This window comes from Stegodyphus dumicola, chromosome 10 (genome assembly GCF_044657685.1).
Source record: "Stegodyphus dumicola isolate Sdum_Otavi_A_Nest chromosome 10, ASM4465768v1".
In the NCBI taxonomy this organism is placed as follows: domain Eukaryota; kingdom Metazoa; phylum Arthropoda; class Arachnida; order Araneae; family Eresidae; genus Stegodyphus; species Stegodyphus dumicola.
This window is the reverse complement of record NC_140777.1, coordinates 179,261,646-179,280,187: the sequence shown is the minus strand read 5'-3', so window position 1 is coordinate 179,280,187 and position 18,542 is coordinate 179,261,646. Positions and strand designations below refer to the sequence as shown.

General features: G+C 31.2%; 1 protein-coding gene across 1 annotated transcript in view; it reads left to right on the top strand.

The window, feature by feature from the left end:
- Positions 1-18,507, top strand: part of Ts (Thymidylate synthase) — a 44,731-nt gene extending 26,224 nt beyond the window's left edge. The window contains exons 6-7 of the mRNA XM_085825933.1: positions 11,372-11,518; positions 18,029-18,507. Of these exons, the coding sequence (XP_085682059.1) occupies positions 11,372-11,518; positions 18,029-18,166 (285 nt within the window). The 3' untranslated portion in view covers positions 18,167-18,507. The remainder of the gene's footprint in view (positions 1-11,371; positions 11,519-18,028) is intronic.
- The last annotated feature ends 35 nt before the right edge of the window (positions 18,508-18,542 follow it).

Here is an 18,542-nt window from a genome sequence, read left to right as displayed (position 1 = left end):
TCTGATGTGAACATCACGACTTCCTTGTATGGAATATTAAATCATACGCAGTTTTTGCATTTCACTTAAACTTATTTTCTCGAATTCCATTAGAGATATATTTCTCATTCAATTAATTCAGTTCTCACTTTGTGGCAAGCAAAAGTACTTAAAACCTCAAAATATCTTTATCAAAAGTTGAAAAAATAGGAAAATATAAAACAACAAATACAGTTAAAACAATTTTACAATTAAAATTAGAGCTTCTACACAAAAACAAGCAGTTGGCCAGTGGGCGAAAAGACAGATTTTTTGGTGCACAAAACTGGAAGTTTACTTTTGGTCTCACTTGGCAAAAAGACACTCAAGGTACAGAAACTGACTTAATTCACTATTCTGCTAAGTTTCAAATGTAAACAAATATGGCCACTATGGTAAAAAAATTTGGCTTAGCCACACTTAAACCTAGAACTGTTGCATATAGATTAACTAAAGGCATAAAAACTTTAACCGGAAGATAAGAACAATATAATTCAGTCATTTTTAAAGCAAAAATGCACAATTTACTGACATACAAGAATAAAAAAAGTAAACAAAACTGAGCTCACGGGGCAAGTAATGGTGATTATATACATGTATACTTTTGGTATGGCTGATTGTAACCAAAAAGAGAGGTGCACAGCTACATGTTATAGCAGTCCTATATACAAAATTTCAACGTTCTGAGGCTACTCATTTTTGAATTAAGCAAGATACATACGTACAGATGTCATGAAAAACTCTTTTTTGAATCCTTTTTGTAGCTACTTATATATGTCACGCAAAAACATCGTTAATTTGTGTCCGATTGCGGTCAAAATGGATATATTTTCGATGAAATATGATACCTGAAAATTTTCGGGATTACAATACTTCCTTTACTCTGTACGAGGAAGTAAAAAGAAAGTTAACTTTCTATTGTTTTCAGTCTTCTGTCTGTGTGCAAAACAATTTGCTTTGATTAAAAAAAAAAAAAAAAAAAATCTGATATGTACACCACATAACTTCCTTGTATGGAATATTAAATTATATGCATTTTTTCTTGCATTTCATTTAACATATTAGATTGAACTAAACCTACTTCGCCGACAGCACATAAACTACAATAGAATAAATGCATTCTTTAAAATTCACTTTGTTTACCATAGCGACATTCTGGCGCTAGGTTTACTTAACAGTATTATATTTGTTTCATATTATAACTCAGAATGCACAAAATTTATATCATTTAAAGAATTATCTAATAGTTGCCACATGTTCTATTCAAATACTATAACAAAGCTAGAACGATGTATAAAAGAAATTAAGTAAACAAAATGAAGAAGAAACAGTTTTTCACTGACGATTGAGTATTTCTCATTCAATTAATTCAGTTTTCACTTCGCGACAAGGCAAAAATCATAAAAACTCAAAATATCTGTATTAAAAATTACGAAGTAAATCTTAAATACTTATTTCCTCGAAAAAATTCCAGAAAGGATTAAGCATGATTTAATTCGCAATAATAAATGAAGGCGTTATTTTTGTGTTGCGAAGCTTAGTCTCTCTAGATTGGCAACAAATCTACAATTCTGCTGTTTCAAATGTAAACAAATATGTCCGCCATGTTATTTAAAACTTAACCGCACTTAAACAGCTTTTAAATTGTTGATAATTGTACAAATATTGCTTCCAGAATTATGAAAGGCATAAAAACTTTATCCGGAAGATAAAAACAACATAATTCAATCATTTTTAAAGCAAAAAATGTACAATTTACAAACATATAAGAGTAAAGAAACTGAGATCACTGAGCCGGGTAACATTCTTGGGAGTGGATATATTTATATACGTTTGGTGCAGGCGATTGTAACCAAAATACGAGGTGCACATCTACCTGTTATAGCAGTCCTATATACAAAATTTCAACGTTCTGAGGCTACTCGTTTTTGAGTTATGCGAGATACGTACGTATATATGTTCGTACAGACGCCACGAAAAATTCTCTTCAGAATTCATTTTAACGCAGTTTTTTTGGAGGAAAAGAGTCTTTTATTCTGTCCTTATGTATAGATATCACGCAAAAACATCGTTAAATTGCATTCAATAGCAGTCAAAATGGATATTTTCGTTGAAATATGCTGCCTGAAACTTTTCGCGATTACAATACTTCCTTTTTACTTCGTACAAGGAAGTAAAAAAAACCAAAGAACTTCAGAATTCTCGGCATTGCAGTGCAAAGTGGCTAAGCTAAGCTAAAATTACCTTATTTTCTATTTCAGTTAATGTTGCAGATTGCATTGTTCCTTAATCTTTGAATTGGATCCAGTTAAATTGGATCCAGTTTATTGTTTTTTGCAGACTGTTAGAGCAATTTTATAAGAAGTAAGCTTGAACTTTGGGTTATGTCAAAAAGAGTTTCCAATTCTGGAGCTGCGAAAGGATCTGCAAAGTGAAAGCATGTTTCGATGTCCATTAAACAAAATTGGAATTGCTGCAAAAAATGGATAAAGGCATGAAGAAAGTGACAGAGAGGTGATTTGTTTCTCTAACCATTCCAAAATCTGTCTAATCATTATGCTCTGCGGGGGGGGGGGTCGTCGCGTCGCACAATGAACTGAAAGTTGATCTGTCAGCACTATCCTCATCTTCAGGACAGATGTTTTTTTTTATTCGGCTTATAATTCCTCACTAAATGTAGTGTTTCATCTCGATGTACTCCGATATAATTTAAATCAATTTCCTCGTCATTATAAATATCATGAATATACATCAAATAGTTTTCTGATTGCAATTTTCTAATTTCGACTATGCATAATGTAGGTTTTATGCATGTGCGCGTTGAAAGAAATGTTTAAAAAAGTGAACAAATAATTTATATATATATATATATATATATATATATATAAATTTTGATACCCTTTTGATCATAATTGCTCTTTATTTCATAAATTACGGTTTCATATGATGATCTATAATCCGGAATCGAAGTCCCGACGAGTCCGGATTAAAGACTGTATAGGTTCTTGAATTTTGTTAAAGACAAAGTCTTTAGTTGTATATAAGTATCGAATGACTTTCTTGACAGCATTCCAATCTATGTTCCTAAGTTTTTCTTTTCATTTACTCAGTAGATTGACAGTGCATGTTATATCTGGTCTGCTTTTTATTGCAATATATAATAATGCCCCTACTGCTTGTCTATATTCTGTATTATCCTGTAGAAGATCATCTTCAGTTTCTAGTTTGTAGTAGTTTGTTTCCATTCGTGTATATGTTGGTTTTTCGGTTTGGAGTCTAAATTTTTTAACTGTTTCTTCAATTTTATTCTTTTGGTTTATGGCAAACATTCCATCTGTAGTTCTTTCGATGTTTATGCCAAGGTAGTAGTAGGTGACTTCTCCTAGGTTTTTTTTATTTCCAATCTAGCGTTTAATTGTTGGATTGTTTCCATTACATCTTCTTCTCCTTCACTTCCTATAAGATATCATCTACATATAATATTATATACGTGAATTTTCCATTGATTGTTTTGAAACACAAGCATGGGTCTGCTTCATATTCAAAGAATTCAAATTATAATGCAAATATCCCCCCCCCTTTTTTTTTTTTTTGAAAAAAAAAGGATTTCCTCTTTATCCCTTCTGTATTTGAAAGATTATTAGATTACAAGACAATAAGTAAATAAATAAATGGAATAAAAATAAAATATTTAAAGTAAAAGAAAAGAATAGAAGTAGTTAATAAATTAGAGAAAAGATCAGTATAAAAGCAAATTTGTAATGTAACATTACTTTTACTTGCTAATTCCTTTTTGTGGTTTTCCCCATGTGTAACGTGTATACGAGCCAGTTTCTCTTAGAAAGTCCTCCACGAAGGCATCCTCCCTTAGGCAGATAGACCTCAGGCTTTGCCGTAATTAAATAACCTAACCTGACATAACCTGCTAATTCCTAAGCTTAAGAAAGTAGACAGATATATGCGTATTATTTCATCTGTCATCATGCAGTAATGAAAAAGCAATGCCAGAAAAAGTAAGATTTAAAAATTTGCAAGAATAAGAATAATTTTGAAAGCTGCATAAATAGGAAGATACCATGCACAAACATTAGGTCCACCCCTCCCCGAAGCAAAAAAGTGAAAATTCAGCGATACTCCCATTGTGATTCGAACCACTGGATCTTCCAAATGCTAGATGGATAGACTGCCATTTATACCAATAGAACACATATGGGGGAGTATCATAATTCCTTTTATTTTCTTCCACTTTAAAGGCAATTGAGAAAAGGTGTGCAGGTGAATTATCGACTACCACGTTTTAGCTCGGGTTCACTGTAAACATTTAAGGTTTTTTTTAGCAGGAAATATAAAAAATAAGTTCTTCATGTGACTCAAACTTCTGATTGCCGGTTGCAACCATTAATGTTACTAGAGCACCCAAAGAGGAATTTGATAATTCGCTGTTATTAAAATGTATATTGAATGGATAATTCTAAACTTTAAATAGCTTAAAAGCGATGTTAGTACTAGGAAAACAGATCCGAGGGTCTCCCACCCCTCTTCCCTTACCACTAACCTCTCGAGAGGACTTTCGGCTCGCTGCATATTAAGACGCACACTATACATTTACAAACAGACATGCCTTCTCCGAGATTTGAATCCGGACCCACTCGTACCGCAGTAAGCTTCCCTAACCACTGTACCATCTAAACGAAAATTGAAAACCTTTAGTACCATCACTCCAAAGTACCACTATCACCACCACTCTTGAACAAAGCTCGGATCGCATACATTTACAAGTATTAGAGAAAAAACTCAATCAGGATGTTGGGGTTTTAATTTTTGAAGTTAATAGTTAAAAATACTTTGCTTCTTTGCTATTAGTAATACACGTACCATTGGTTGAGAACCCCTGGTCTAGGCGGCTTAAGTGAGAATGTTTGTCAGTATATAAAAAGATTCAAGAATAAATGCTGTTAAGAAGGCATTGCTCACCCATTCTCAGTTGAGATCATACATATCTGAAAACTTGGATATGAAATGCTACAGAGTTGCAATCAGTTACGCTATAAGGTATTTCTCCCGCCTTCTTGCTGTGGTGGTCTGCATGCTGGGTGCATATTCCAGAAGTCAGTGGTTCAATTCACGGCGAAGGCATTTGCTTATTTTTCATCTTGTTTGATTCAAAAAAATACCTAATATCTTTACAATGCAAAGCATGGAAAATTTATTTAAATTGACTTGGATAAGAGTTACCTTACCTAAAGAAAAATTCTTACCGTTTCATTAATAATTCCTTTTTCTAACGTGTCTCTCTGAAAGTATAATAAATTTGAGAGTATTTTTCCTCGTACAGAACATAAAGTAGCTAAAATTTTAAATGAAAATTGGCAAACAGAAATTTATTTAAATTGTCTCTAATCATTCTTATATTCTATGTCATTTGAGTATACTAATTTCAATTGTTCCTTGAGATACTGTAATGCCGTAATATAAATTGTGAGTTCCATAATTTCAAACTGAGTCATGTACAAGCAGATGTAATTCATTTAACTGTTACAATTAAAAAGGATTTTCATGTTTTATTTTATACATTTAATCTGTAAAGTGAAGAAAAGGGAGAAAATCCTGTCTTTGAACAAATAAATAGTTCTTTCTAGTCTGGCATAAGATTGCACCAAATTTCCGTTTGATTTAGAAATGCAGTCTTTCAAATCAACTCAAATATTAATTTAATTCCATATTACTAGCAAATGCACAATAGCTGAAATTACCGATATATTTTTGGAAAACCACCAAAATTCTAGAAATTGCTTTAAAATTCAGAAAAATTTACGCTAGAAAAATTATTATTTGATCAGTTCCATGATCAAAAGATCAAACATTTACAAGGATTAGTTTGACTATTAGTGAACAATTTGTGGAAAAAAAAAAAAAAAAAATCAGAGCTAAATATAAATATGTATACCAAATTTTGAAAAATTCCTGAGGCATATTGTATTATTATTCCAAATATATATGAACTTATAATGTCAAAAAACACTGGGTTGCTAAAAAAGGGCTTAAAATTTAATATCCCCCCAAAAAAATGGTCTCCCAATTAACAAATACAGAAATAAAAAATAGTGAAAAAGTGAACATGTAAAAGAACATACAGAAATAAATCAAATAAAATAGTGAAAATGTGAACATGTGAAACACGTCAAATAATCGAGAATTTGTAAGAATGCAAGCTAAAATGCATCAGGAAGATTTTGGGATGCGAAACTAACGGTACAAGTACTTGCTGCTATTCATTACCAGGGAGATCTTTTATGGATTATCCATCACTCTGAGGGGAAGCGAACATACCGCTCTAGGTAATGGCCCATCTTAACAGTGTTTTGTGCAAGCAAAACAGACCTTTTTGGAGGGAGTTGTTAGACAAAAATACAGCCGTTTTCAAAGCATTTTGTTCTGAAAGATCAGATTGTGAATGGGTTAAGCCAATATAACGTTTTGTATAAGATATAAAAAACTGTCAGATGTAAAACATTTATTAACTTGAGGAAAATTGCCAAAGATCTAAAATTAAATTTGTGTATAAAATAAACTTCATTAGAATGCTTATCATTTAATCAATCCCGGAACTGATCTAGTGTGCAGATCACATTCTTCAGAAATAATCAAAACTTTCTTTAAAAAAATCCTTTTCATCTATTACTTATGGTCCTCCTTCTAAAAGAAAAAAGGCCTAAAGATTAGTATTACAGTACAAAGTCCGTAATCCAGACGTCCATTATCCGGAATGATCTATAATCCGTACCTCAAAGCCACAAACTTTACGCATGTGCGTAAAGAATGTGCATACATTACACATGCGCGTGTTGAAAGTGTTGGCAGTGGTGATAAAGGCAAAGCATATTTTGCTTTCCTTAAATAAAGCTAAGACTAATCTAAATAAAATTCATGCTTTATTCCGTAAATTAAAATAAAAGAGCTAACACTGTAGCCTTTGCATTTAAAATCATTTGATTGAAAGCAAACTAGCATTATGCTAACTCATAATAATACAAGAGAACAAGAACATTCGCTGATACCGGCGTACATATATATAATACTCGGCCGACCCACCAATCTTGACATCATCGGCCAATCAGTGGCAACCACGTTAGCTTACCGCCGATTGACCTCCGATCAAAATTTGCATGTGGAAAACTAAAGCCAACAGAAAGAAATGTTTAATAAAGTAAACAAATAAATATTAAGCTGTTTTTTTTTTTTTTTTTTTAAATTTGATTCCTTTAGATCATAACTGCTCTTAATTCACAAATTACAGTTTCATATCTTTAATTGTATAATTTCTGCATGCCATCTTACCAGATTTAAATTGATGATCTATAATCCAGAAAAACCCTTAATCTGAAGTCTCGACAAGTCCAGATTACAGACTTTGTACTGTATAACTAGAAAGTAGCTGACTACAGTCGCAATCTTTAGCCAGTAAGTGTAACAAATATTTAATTTCAGTTATTTTCTTGTCTTAATCTGGGAGAATTCTATTGCAATCAAATATGAAGTTAGCTGTGCTTTTTCAAGATTATCAGCTTATATCAAAATAGTTTATACATACTGCTTTCTTCATTTTTAAAAATGCATGTCTCTGAAAAAAGGACCATCTTAAACAACTTGAAGGAAAATTACGGAGTAAAGTATGTATGTAATGTTTGTCACTGTATTTTGAGCTTCTTCATTCAATTGTGACTCACTTTAGTTAAAATACTATCTGGTGTTGTTTTGAGCATATTAGTCCTGAAATACCATAATAAAAACAATGTTACATTTTCAGAAGAGTATGGTCTCAAAACACTGTTGAAAAATTAAATGCAAGTCAAAGTTTAAGTAAGCTAATTATCTATCATTTGCCTGTGCTAAATAATCGTAGCATAAAATGTAAGTTATTTATTAAAATATGAAACAAATTTATTTGTTATTATAGAATATGTAGCAACTAGAAAATCCCATTTGTGAAATGCACTCATTGCAGCAGTTATAGAGTTTAAGTAAAAATGTTTAATTTATAAATCATGTTATTTTGAAAAATGTGATGAATAAAAATTTAATAACCTGACTGGCTTACCTGCTTTTATCTAGTCATGAGAATGATTTTTGCGTACTGTCTAAAATATTTTGCTCTGTAGTTTCTTTAATAATCTGATATCATCTTAATGAACTGAAGTTTATGAAAACAAAACGTAAAATAAAATAAATTAAGTGTACAAATCAAGTTAATAAAAGTTTTATAAATAGGCAAGTAAAAAAAAAAAAATTTCAAAAAAAAATCTTCACTTATTTTTAAAGAATAAGGAATAAACAAGAAATAAATTATTTTTTTTTTGTGTGTGCTCCAAAGCAATGGTTCAGATTTTAGGGTTTCTAAATTTTTTCATTTTTTGAGAAATAAAAGTATATGTAATAAAATTAATTTTGATTTTTTGCTAATAGATATTTAAATATTCAATCATCTGTTTTCTACCTATTTCTGAAATAATAATAAAAAAATACAGTACTAAGAGTAACTAAGTAAAAATTTTAAGTTTAATACTATTTATTAAGATCCATACCTTCAGTCTTAGATTTTTATATTTAAAATACCCTTCATAAACTTGGAAATACTGTCATAAATTATTTATTAGACCAAGCTTAAGTTTTTTTCTTTTACAATAAAGTCCTTAAAAAAGCAAAGAGATAAAAATAAAATATGAAAATCAAATTTTATGAAGCAGAAATTGTAGAAGTTCAGTGAAATGAAGGAGCAACAGAAATAATATATTTTAACCCCTTCGCGCCGACTGTCACGTCTACGTGCCAGCAACGAACACACTCACCTCCCGGCCGACACGCAGGCGTGACAGAGCGTTTTCCCGTTCAGCCCCGACTGTCACGTATTTGTGCCAGTGTCCTGGAACGTTTTTCAAACTATAATTTCTGCCACAAGATGGCACTGTATGTCCATATGGTTTCAGGTACGTGTACATTAGACCTTCTACTCGAAATGAGAGAAGCATGACTCACATACACGTGTTTTTGATTATATAAACAAACGGGGAACTAAATGTTTCCGAATGGCGTGATTTATTACGTCTCTTTAAATCGCACTTTATTCGCAGGTGGTAGTTGTTTATTGTAAGTAGAAGTTTTATATGCGCTAAAGCGTTGAGTATTTCGGTTTGCAGTTCAGTTTTTAGAAAATAATTAGATCTTGTTAGACGTGAATTCTTTCTGTTTTTACTGTTGCAATGTCGAAGCGTCGAAAATGTTTAACAGAGCATGAAATAGCAGAAATGATGCAAAATATTTCAGATATTGATTCTGAAATTCTGATATTGATTCTGAAAGATTAATTGAAAGTTATTTTCCAAAACTTTGTTCAGAAGAGACTGATAAGAAAATGAGACGACGATGCTTCGTTTGTTCACATTCCCGGAAAAATCCTCCAAAACGGCAAATGAGTTATTACGAGTGCAAGGAATGTAACATAAGACTGTGTGTAGATCCCTGTTTTCACATTTTTCATAGGAAAAGAGAATTTTAAGTAATATATTTAGTTTTCAGATGTATAATGTTAAAAGTCATAAAATGGTGAGTAATTAAAATAAAATGTGTAAAATATGCATTTAAACAAGAAATAAGGTAATTAAAGTATATATATAAAAATATCTATAAAGCATAAGCCGTTTAAATACTCCATAGAGCCATATTAAACAATGCATTGATACTTCAGAAATTTCATGGATACCAAATTCATGGATTTTTGCTTAGTACCAAAAAAGCCCCCGGCCCTGGAGAGACGCTCGCGTAAGACACTGCCGGCCTCCGAGATAAGCGCGCGTTTTCGCTACCCGGCTCGAAGGGGTTAAAACGGAAGAAAAAGATTGTCATATCTTTAATCAAAATTTAGTGTAATTTTTTATTGTAGACCACAACAGTTACTGCATGACTTGTACACTAACTACCAGTGCTGGATGTTATTGACATAACACTAACCATACAATCTTTATTCTGTATGTTTGTCAATGTAATTTTAATAAGTCAACCAGTAACTGATGGATATGACTGCTAAGCAACCTTAGTGCAGTTTCTAGCAAATAGGCTGGCTACATGGGTATTTTTGCGATTTTTGTTGTATGGCATTAATACAGGCCAGTTTTTCTAGAAAAGTCTTCCACTGAGGCATCTCTTCCCTTAAGCAGATAGTTATAATAAATAGCATAATCAGCCCATAAAATTTGTAAAACATCGATACTGTTATTATAATTAAAAAAGAAGTTTTGATGTTATGTGTTAAGAGTTTGGCTGATTACAGCAAAAGCACTTGAGAGCTGTCTGCTTTTTGGAGAGCTCTGTAAGGCTAATGTGCTCATATACACATTACATACGGGAAAAAACTATGAAAATGCTCATATAGCCAGTCCATCCACCAGAATTTAAAGTTGAGTCAAACTACCAATGTCCACCCACTTTACCACTCAGTTGCTGGTAAGCCATCTTGATTGAAGAATAATTATTTATGTATTATTTAATAACTAGTTTGTTTCACTTTTGTTTCATTGCCTTGTTCTGAAAATATAATGGAGGTTTTGCTGATTTAATTTATAATGTAGTGTCTCACTATTTAAATTTATGAAAGAAAAATTATTGTTTTGTTGCTATTTGTGCATCATTTGATTTTTTGTATAACTGAGAGATTTTAGCCCAAAAGGGCTATTAGTCCTGTAATGTGATTTTCATTGCTGCACTTTTCATTTGAGTCTCTTGTCATTAAAAAAAACATAAAATATTATTTTTTCATACTTAATCTGTCTGTTATTAAATAACAAACTAAGTTATTTAAAAGCAATAGGTGCAATGCTTTAAAATATTTTTCCCCTTTTTACTCTGATTGACTTAAGTAAAAAAGCATTTAATTCATGATATATCTAATTAAATTAAAAACATTAGATATTTTTATAAAATTACATACATATTTTTTCACTTTTTAAAATATACAGAAAATGTATAATTTTCCTATGTTAGTCTAAATGCATATTTATCTAATATCTTATAAATTGTTTCGCTACTTCTTCTTGACCATATCTATTTATAATCTCTACTATTAAATTAAAACAACCCTTTTGTGTAATCTTTAAAATCTTAACCTTTTCAGATTTTTTTTTATTTTATGTTCATCTTTGCTATCCTGAAGTGTTTTATCTAGAACTATTTTTGTAGTTTTACATATATACATGGAACATAAAAAACTTAAAAAAAGAATAAAAAAGTATGTTTTCTGAAATTTATGTTGTTGCATTTTCTACCTATTTATCTTCTAAATAATCCTGTTGCTGTATTTCAGGGCTTGGGTGTGCCTTTCAACATAGCAAGCTATGCATTGTTAACAAAAATGATAGCTCATGTCACTAATCTGGAACCTGGTGATTTAGTGCACACACTTGGGGATGCACACATATATCTTAATCACATTGAAGCTCTGCAGGAACAGGTAATTACTAACCTTTTTACCTAACTGTTTTTATTGTTAGCTATATTGCTTAATATATTATGAAAGTTGTTTAATTTACCATTATTTTGAATCTAAATAACTGAAAAGCAGGCAAATTTGATGAAATAAGCCTTTTAATTTGAATCTTTCATCAGAAGTAAATATGTGTGTGTGTTGATTTGTATGTGAAATAGTTTGTGAAAAATTTCCAAATGTATATTTTATTTCTAGTTTTTTAAAATTATATATACAGAAAACACTACTTGTGGTCACATTTGTCCATGATTATTGTAATGAGAGAAAATGTTTTTCAAATTAGCAATGTAATTTAACTAATTTAATATAAATATAGGTAGAAACATATAAATACTTATTTTCACAGCGTTTTAACAGGTGAAAAAAGTCATTACTAATGGATTGTTTGCAAGTGTTACACAAAAGTTTATTTATGAAATATTTCTAATGTTTCTGGAAATTATTTGACTGATGCTGTACTCCTAATATAAATACTCAGAAAGCATCCCTTATATCAGCAGTTATAAGAAATTTGCCGATTTCATCTTTTTGTTCTTCGGAAAGTTTATTGCATGATATACTCAGATTTGTTTCAGAGAGTCACTGGTAGATATCTTCTGTCTGAAGAAGAAAGACCTGTGTGTGATTGCCTTCAGAATCAAAGTTATTCAAAATCTGCACTAAATTAAAGTTGCTTTTTTGCCTAGGTTGACTTAAAAAAAAAAAACTAAGCAGTTTGATGGCTTAATCTCTGATTTGATGACATTTTTTAGTCATCTGATAATTTTTTTAAATTTATTTTCACCTTATTTGGAGAATTTGCTAACAAAAAGCGATGTATTTTCCATGTTTTCGTAAACAAATGGACAGGGCTTCGGCAAACCGATAACAGTATTGGAATGATGTTAACCATGATCACATTAAGTGATGTCTACAGTACTGTTCTAAAAATAAATAATATCTACCTTAGAAGGGACAAAAATATGTGGTGAAATTACATATTCTGGCTAACTGGCATAATTATTTATCATTACAGTTGTCACTATCATGCATAGATAGGTAGAAATATATGCAAAATGTTACAAAGACAATACATAAAAACATAAATAATATATCTTGTGCATTGTTTTGCCAAAACACTTGTCATTGGTGATTTGATTGTAAGTGCTTAATGTCATTTTGTTCATCATGTACAGATCTTTGAATCTTTAATTTTATCCGTCATCTGCTGATTTAAAGCCAGGTTATAATTTTTATGTCTTTAAAACTGTTCCATATCATGTAGGCATGTAAATGAGGTTATACAAATAATGAAACCCCCAAGGCAGAGAATAAATAATTAAATCTAAATATAGGTATAAAAATGAAAGAAATGCATAACAAAAGTAAGTTAATGAAATCATAAGAGAAGAAGAAATATCATATTCAACTATTTCAGTAATAACTGAACATGTCATTAATACAAGTCGTCAGTAGTCAAGATTAACACTGATAGTTAAAGGAACAGTTAGTACGAAATATACAGTTTATAAAATAAAGCACATAACCAAAGTCATGAAGTGGAAGATTCTTAATAATGGGAATAAATAATCAAATTTAAACACAATATAATCTAAATTGGAAAAGAAACAGACCAAAGTAATAGTTAAAACTAGGCGAAACAACAAGCTTATTTCAGCTCAGATATTGAATAAAATTCTATTACTTTCAAGAGCATTCAGACTTAGGTCCCTCTTCTTCGAGAGCAAACTAATTCTGTAAATTGAGAGGGGCAATGACCATGTTTATATCAAAAACTATGGATTAAGTAAAGTGAACAAACACGGTGCCATCTGTCAAGGAAAACTGTAATGAAACATGAAAAACTAAGGTAATAAAATTTTATAAACGTTAATAACTGAATTGGAATTAATATCATTAACTAAAGAACTAATCTTTTTTTTAATGTGAAAAATTTCAGGGAAATCCAACTGAAAATACTTTATGGATAATTATTACTAACTGAAAATGCTTTATGGATAATTTTCACAGAACCAAATTCAAAACTGTGATTAAATTTCCAACTGTCATTAGCATTGAAGATCTTTTAATTTCTTCTTCTAAGAAGAAATTTCTGATTCTTGATGTGAAATTTTGGCCAATATACAAAGTGTATTCGGAAACTAAGTACCGTTTTGGGGAAAAAAAAAAAAAAGGAAAACAATTTTTTTGAATCCAATTTTATTTTTACATGAAAATACATGTCTTAAACTATTTTTCAACATAGTTTCTGCCAATGATCAAACACTTGTCATAGCAGGTGACCAGTTTTAGTATACCATCGTCAAAGAAACTTCCTGCCAGTTTCGATAACCACGACTCCACAGCATTTTTCATGTCATCGTCAGATCGAAAGCACTTGCCACCAAGCTCGCGCTTCATGTGCAGGAACAAGTGATAGTCCAACGGAGCCAAGTCCGAGCTGAACGGCGGGTGAACGAACTGGTCCCAATGAAACTGTCGAATTAACGATTGAGTGACACCAGCAGTATGGGGCCGAGCATTGTCATGGAGCAACACAATTCCTTTACTGAGCATTCCTCTTTGTTTGTTTTGAATGGCACGCCTTAGTTTTGTTAAAGTCTCACAATATCGTGCCGCATTAATGGTTTCACCTCTGGAAAGAAATTCAGTAAGCAAAATGCCTTTCCTATCCCAGAAGACAGTGCACATGATTTTTTGTGATGACATTGTCACTTTGAACTTTTTTTTTTTTTTCCGGAGAATGAGTGTGTCTCCACTCCATCGATTGTTCTTTCGATTCTGGTGTGAAATGACACACCCAAGTTTCATCACCTGTCACAATTTGGTTTAAAAAGTTTTCTCCCTCATCACTGTACCGCGTGAGAAATATCAGGGCACTACCAAGTCGCTTTGTTTTGTGAACATCAGTGAGCATTTTTGGAACCCATCAGGAACACAGTTTGCGATAATTCAAGCGGTCAGACACAATTTCGAACAAAACAGTACGTGAAATTTGTGGGAATGCCTCTGAAAGAGTTGTCATTGTGAAGCGTCTGTTCTCATGAATTGCTTCATCAACTTTCCTTACCAAATCATCGGTGACAACAGAAGGCCGACCACTCCGAGCCTCGGCGTGGACATTTGTTCGACCTGCATTAAACATTCTTACCCACTTTCTCACCATTCCATCACTTATCGCGTATTCACCGTAAACTTCTGTCACTTGACGATAAATTTCGGCCGGTTTAACATTCCTCGCGTTCAAAAATTTAATCACGGCACGAATCTCACAGTCAGCGGGAGAACTAATTGTCTTAAACATTTTGAATGTGCACAGCAAACTGAAAACACAACATAGAGCAACCAAAATGACGACAATTGAAAGTCAGTGAACAAGAAAGACTAGTGCGCATGCGCGGGACGCCTACCACAGCGCTGCGAGGGCACTAGAATGAAACTGTACTTAGTTTCCGAATACGCTACGTATTTAGACAAATAGCCAAAACATTTTTTTCCAAAACACCTCCTAAAAATATCCAAGATACCAAAATTTTAACTCCAATTGCTCAGACTTAACAGAAAGGAATGCATAAAACTGCTAATTTAAATAATTTGCAAATCGGTTTTTTAATAGATACTGCTAGTTAAGTTACGTTAATCCGAGAAGTTGTACTTTAGAAAATGGATTTCTCTGAACTTAATTCCGCAAATCTACGGTTAAAGATATTTGGCAATGGAAAAATTAAACCTATAGAGATATCTGATGGCAAATTCGAGATTGATGGTTCTTCAGATATGTCAAATATTTGTGTTATCGGAGAAAACGAAATGTTTCAAGAAGCTATCATTGGTATAGATGTTATAAGTAAGACAATTAACAGTAAATGAAAAAGGAGTCAAAATTTAAAACTTGCAGCCAGAAAACTATTTAATGTTCATTTGTGATATTTGTTATGACGAGGAAATCGTGCAACGTTTTAATGACGTAAAGTCCTCGTTTGGTAAGGATTTACTGTACATTGATTAAAAAAATGTAGAAAATCGCTCTCTTAACTTTTTTTTAAACATTCTTGTTTCATTTGCAAAATGCCTTCAAAGAAAACTTTGAATTTCGTTCCTTGATTATTTACAAATTTTAATTTTATGTAGTAACTAAATTTGTCACTAAGATACGGTTATAGTTTAGAAGCTCGAGCTTTCTGGCACTCAGGCCCCCGATAATAAAATTTGCATTTTTATTCACCAATGTAACAATGCACTCACTTATATTAATGATTAAAATTTTTTATTTTAAAAATCTGATGCGTACACCACATGACTTCCTTGTACGGAATATTAAATTATATGCATTTTTTCCTGCCTTTCATTTAAACTTATTTCTTTGAATTTTATTACAGATAGATTTCTCATTCAATTAATTCAGTTCTCACTTCGTGACAAGTCAGAAGTGGATAAAATCTCAAAATATATATATTAAAAAGTGAAAGATATAGAAAACAATAAAACATCAAATACAATTAAACATTTTTTTAACACTTAAAATTACAGTTTCTACACAAGAACAAGACATTTCGGCTAACGGGCAAGAAGGCAGATTTTTTTGGTGCACAAAACTGAAAGTTTTCTTTTAGTCTCACTCGGCAAAAGACAATGAAGGCGTAGAAACTGAATTTGTTGCGGAAGCTATGATGAGTCCATATAAGGGACAATTTAATAACTTCAATGATAATGTCAGAATATTAAGCATCATTTAGTTCGCAATAATAAAAGACTTTACTTTTGTTGTTGCAAAGTTTTATTTCTCTAGATTGTCAATAAATCCACTATTCTTCTAAGTTTCAAATGTAAACAAATATACGCTTAGTCGCACTTAAACAACTCTTAAATTCTTCATAATTCAACAACTATAACATGAAGGTTATCTAAAAGCATAAAAACTTTAACCGGAAGATAAGAGCAATATAATTCAATTATTTTCAAAGCAAAAATGGCACAACTTACAAATATATAACAAACTGAGCTCACTGAGTTGAGTAACAGAATGGATATATACATAGATATGAATATATACTCTCGGTGTGACCAATTGCAACCATAGTGAGGGGTGCACATCTCCATGTCATAGTAATCCTATGAGCAAAATTACAACATTCCTACTCGTTTTTGAGTTTTTGAGATACATACTTACGTACAGACGCACGAAAAAAGTCACTTCAGAACTAATTTTAAATCAGTTTTATAATTCTTTGGGGGGAAAGTGTCTTTTATTCTGTCCTTACGTATAGATGTCACTCAAAACATCATTAAATTGCATTCAATAGAGGTCAAAATGGATATTTTCTTTGAAATATGATGACCGAAATTTTTATAAATAAAAAAGAACCAGATATATGCTTGGCACTAAGGGTGTGATTATTAACAAAGTTCAGAGTCTGGAAGTGTTTCGAGAGACTAGCCGTCTCACTAGGAAGGACTTGAGAAGCAGTAAAAGAAGATGAAGACTGCATCTGTAAAAAACTTTCTGAAAGCTACTCTCGGATAAAATGTTAAAATAAAAGTACCTGATATTGATAGATCGAAAATGGATCCAAATTCATTAATAGCCGTTGTTACAGATATTAAATATGATGAGTTTTATGGTCTTGGTATTAAGTTTGGTAAATTAAAATCGCTGTACACAAGAAACCAGTTTACCTTTTGCAAAGAAAATGTTTTAAACATCGAAGAATTTGGAGCAGAAGAAAAAAGTGTATGTGAGACTTTTAGGTGGGAGACAAGGAGTCCAAAAATGCAACTGTTTAAAGGAGTTTAGTCTAATCTTACTGATGCTTATGTCATTGTTTAATAAATTCACAATGTTTTGCTTTTATGTATTAGAAGGTTTTCTAGCTAAAATCGGTAAAACTGTTTGAAAATAATTTTTTCTTGATCAAATGTTTATTTCTAGAAAATCTGCATGTGTAGTATCTCAAGCTTAAATATCATTAAAAAAAAAAACTATAAAACACAGTTACATGTATTTATTACCTTAGATATACTTATTATTTGTATTTGTAAGTAAAATTATCTTTTTGTGTTCTTATTTTATTCAAGATATTTAATTTTGCCTTTAGAGATCAAGCCATTTTAATATGAAAGTAATGTTGGGGGTAAGAAAACACAATTTTGATTGATGTAGATTTTATTTTTACTGCCAAATAAAAATTCCCAATGTTGCATTTTCTTACTCATTTTGGTGTATTGTTCCTTCCTATGAAAGTAATGAGTTGACGGGGAAAATTTACTTTTGTAGATGAGGGAAAAAATAGAGCATATTGAAAATTATTTAAAATAGGAAGGCTTCTAAGACCAACTTTTCTGTAAATTTTTATGTAGCTTTAGATATCTATTTTATATTTGTTATATAGCAAATTAAGTGTTCAAAGGTGTGGGAAAATTGAAATCTTTGACATGTAGTTTGATGAACTGAAATATTTCTTGTTTTTCTTACAGATAACAAGAGTACCTAAACCCTTTCCAAAGCTAAAAATAAAAAGGGATGTTAAAAATATTGAAGATTTTAAATTTAACGACTTTGAACTTATTGGATATGAGTGTCATCCTCCTATAAAAATGAAAATGGCTTTGTGATTTTGTGCTGGGAGCTATATAAAAATAGCTTTGTCATATAAAAAATAAAATGGCTATGTGTAGTTGCTAAGGATGTAGTTGTAAGATCTGATGTACAACTTTTGTTGCAAAACTAATTTTGTACAATTTGTTTATATTCGCATATAGTATTTGTGAAACATTAATTGCATAATCTAGTTAGCAATTTTTAATAGTTCTATATAAAATCAAAAATTTTTTAAATAATCAACTTGTTTTATTTTGATATTTATACCATTATTTTTCAAACCTTTATATTTCTAAATGCAGTTTTAATTTACATTTTAATCTTTCAAACTAAATAAAAAGAGGATGAACCAATAGTGATTCTATCTTATTTTGAAACACAATAGAATTG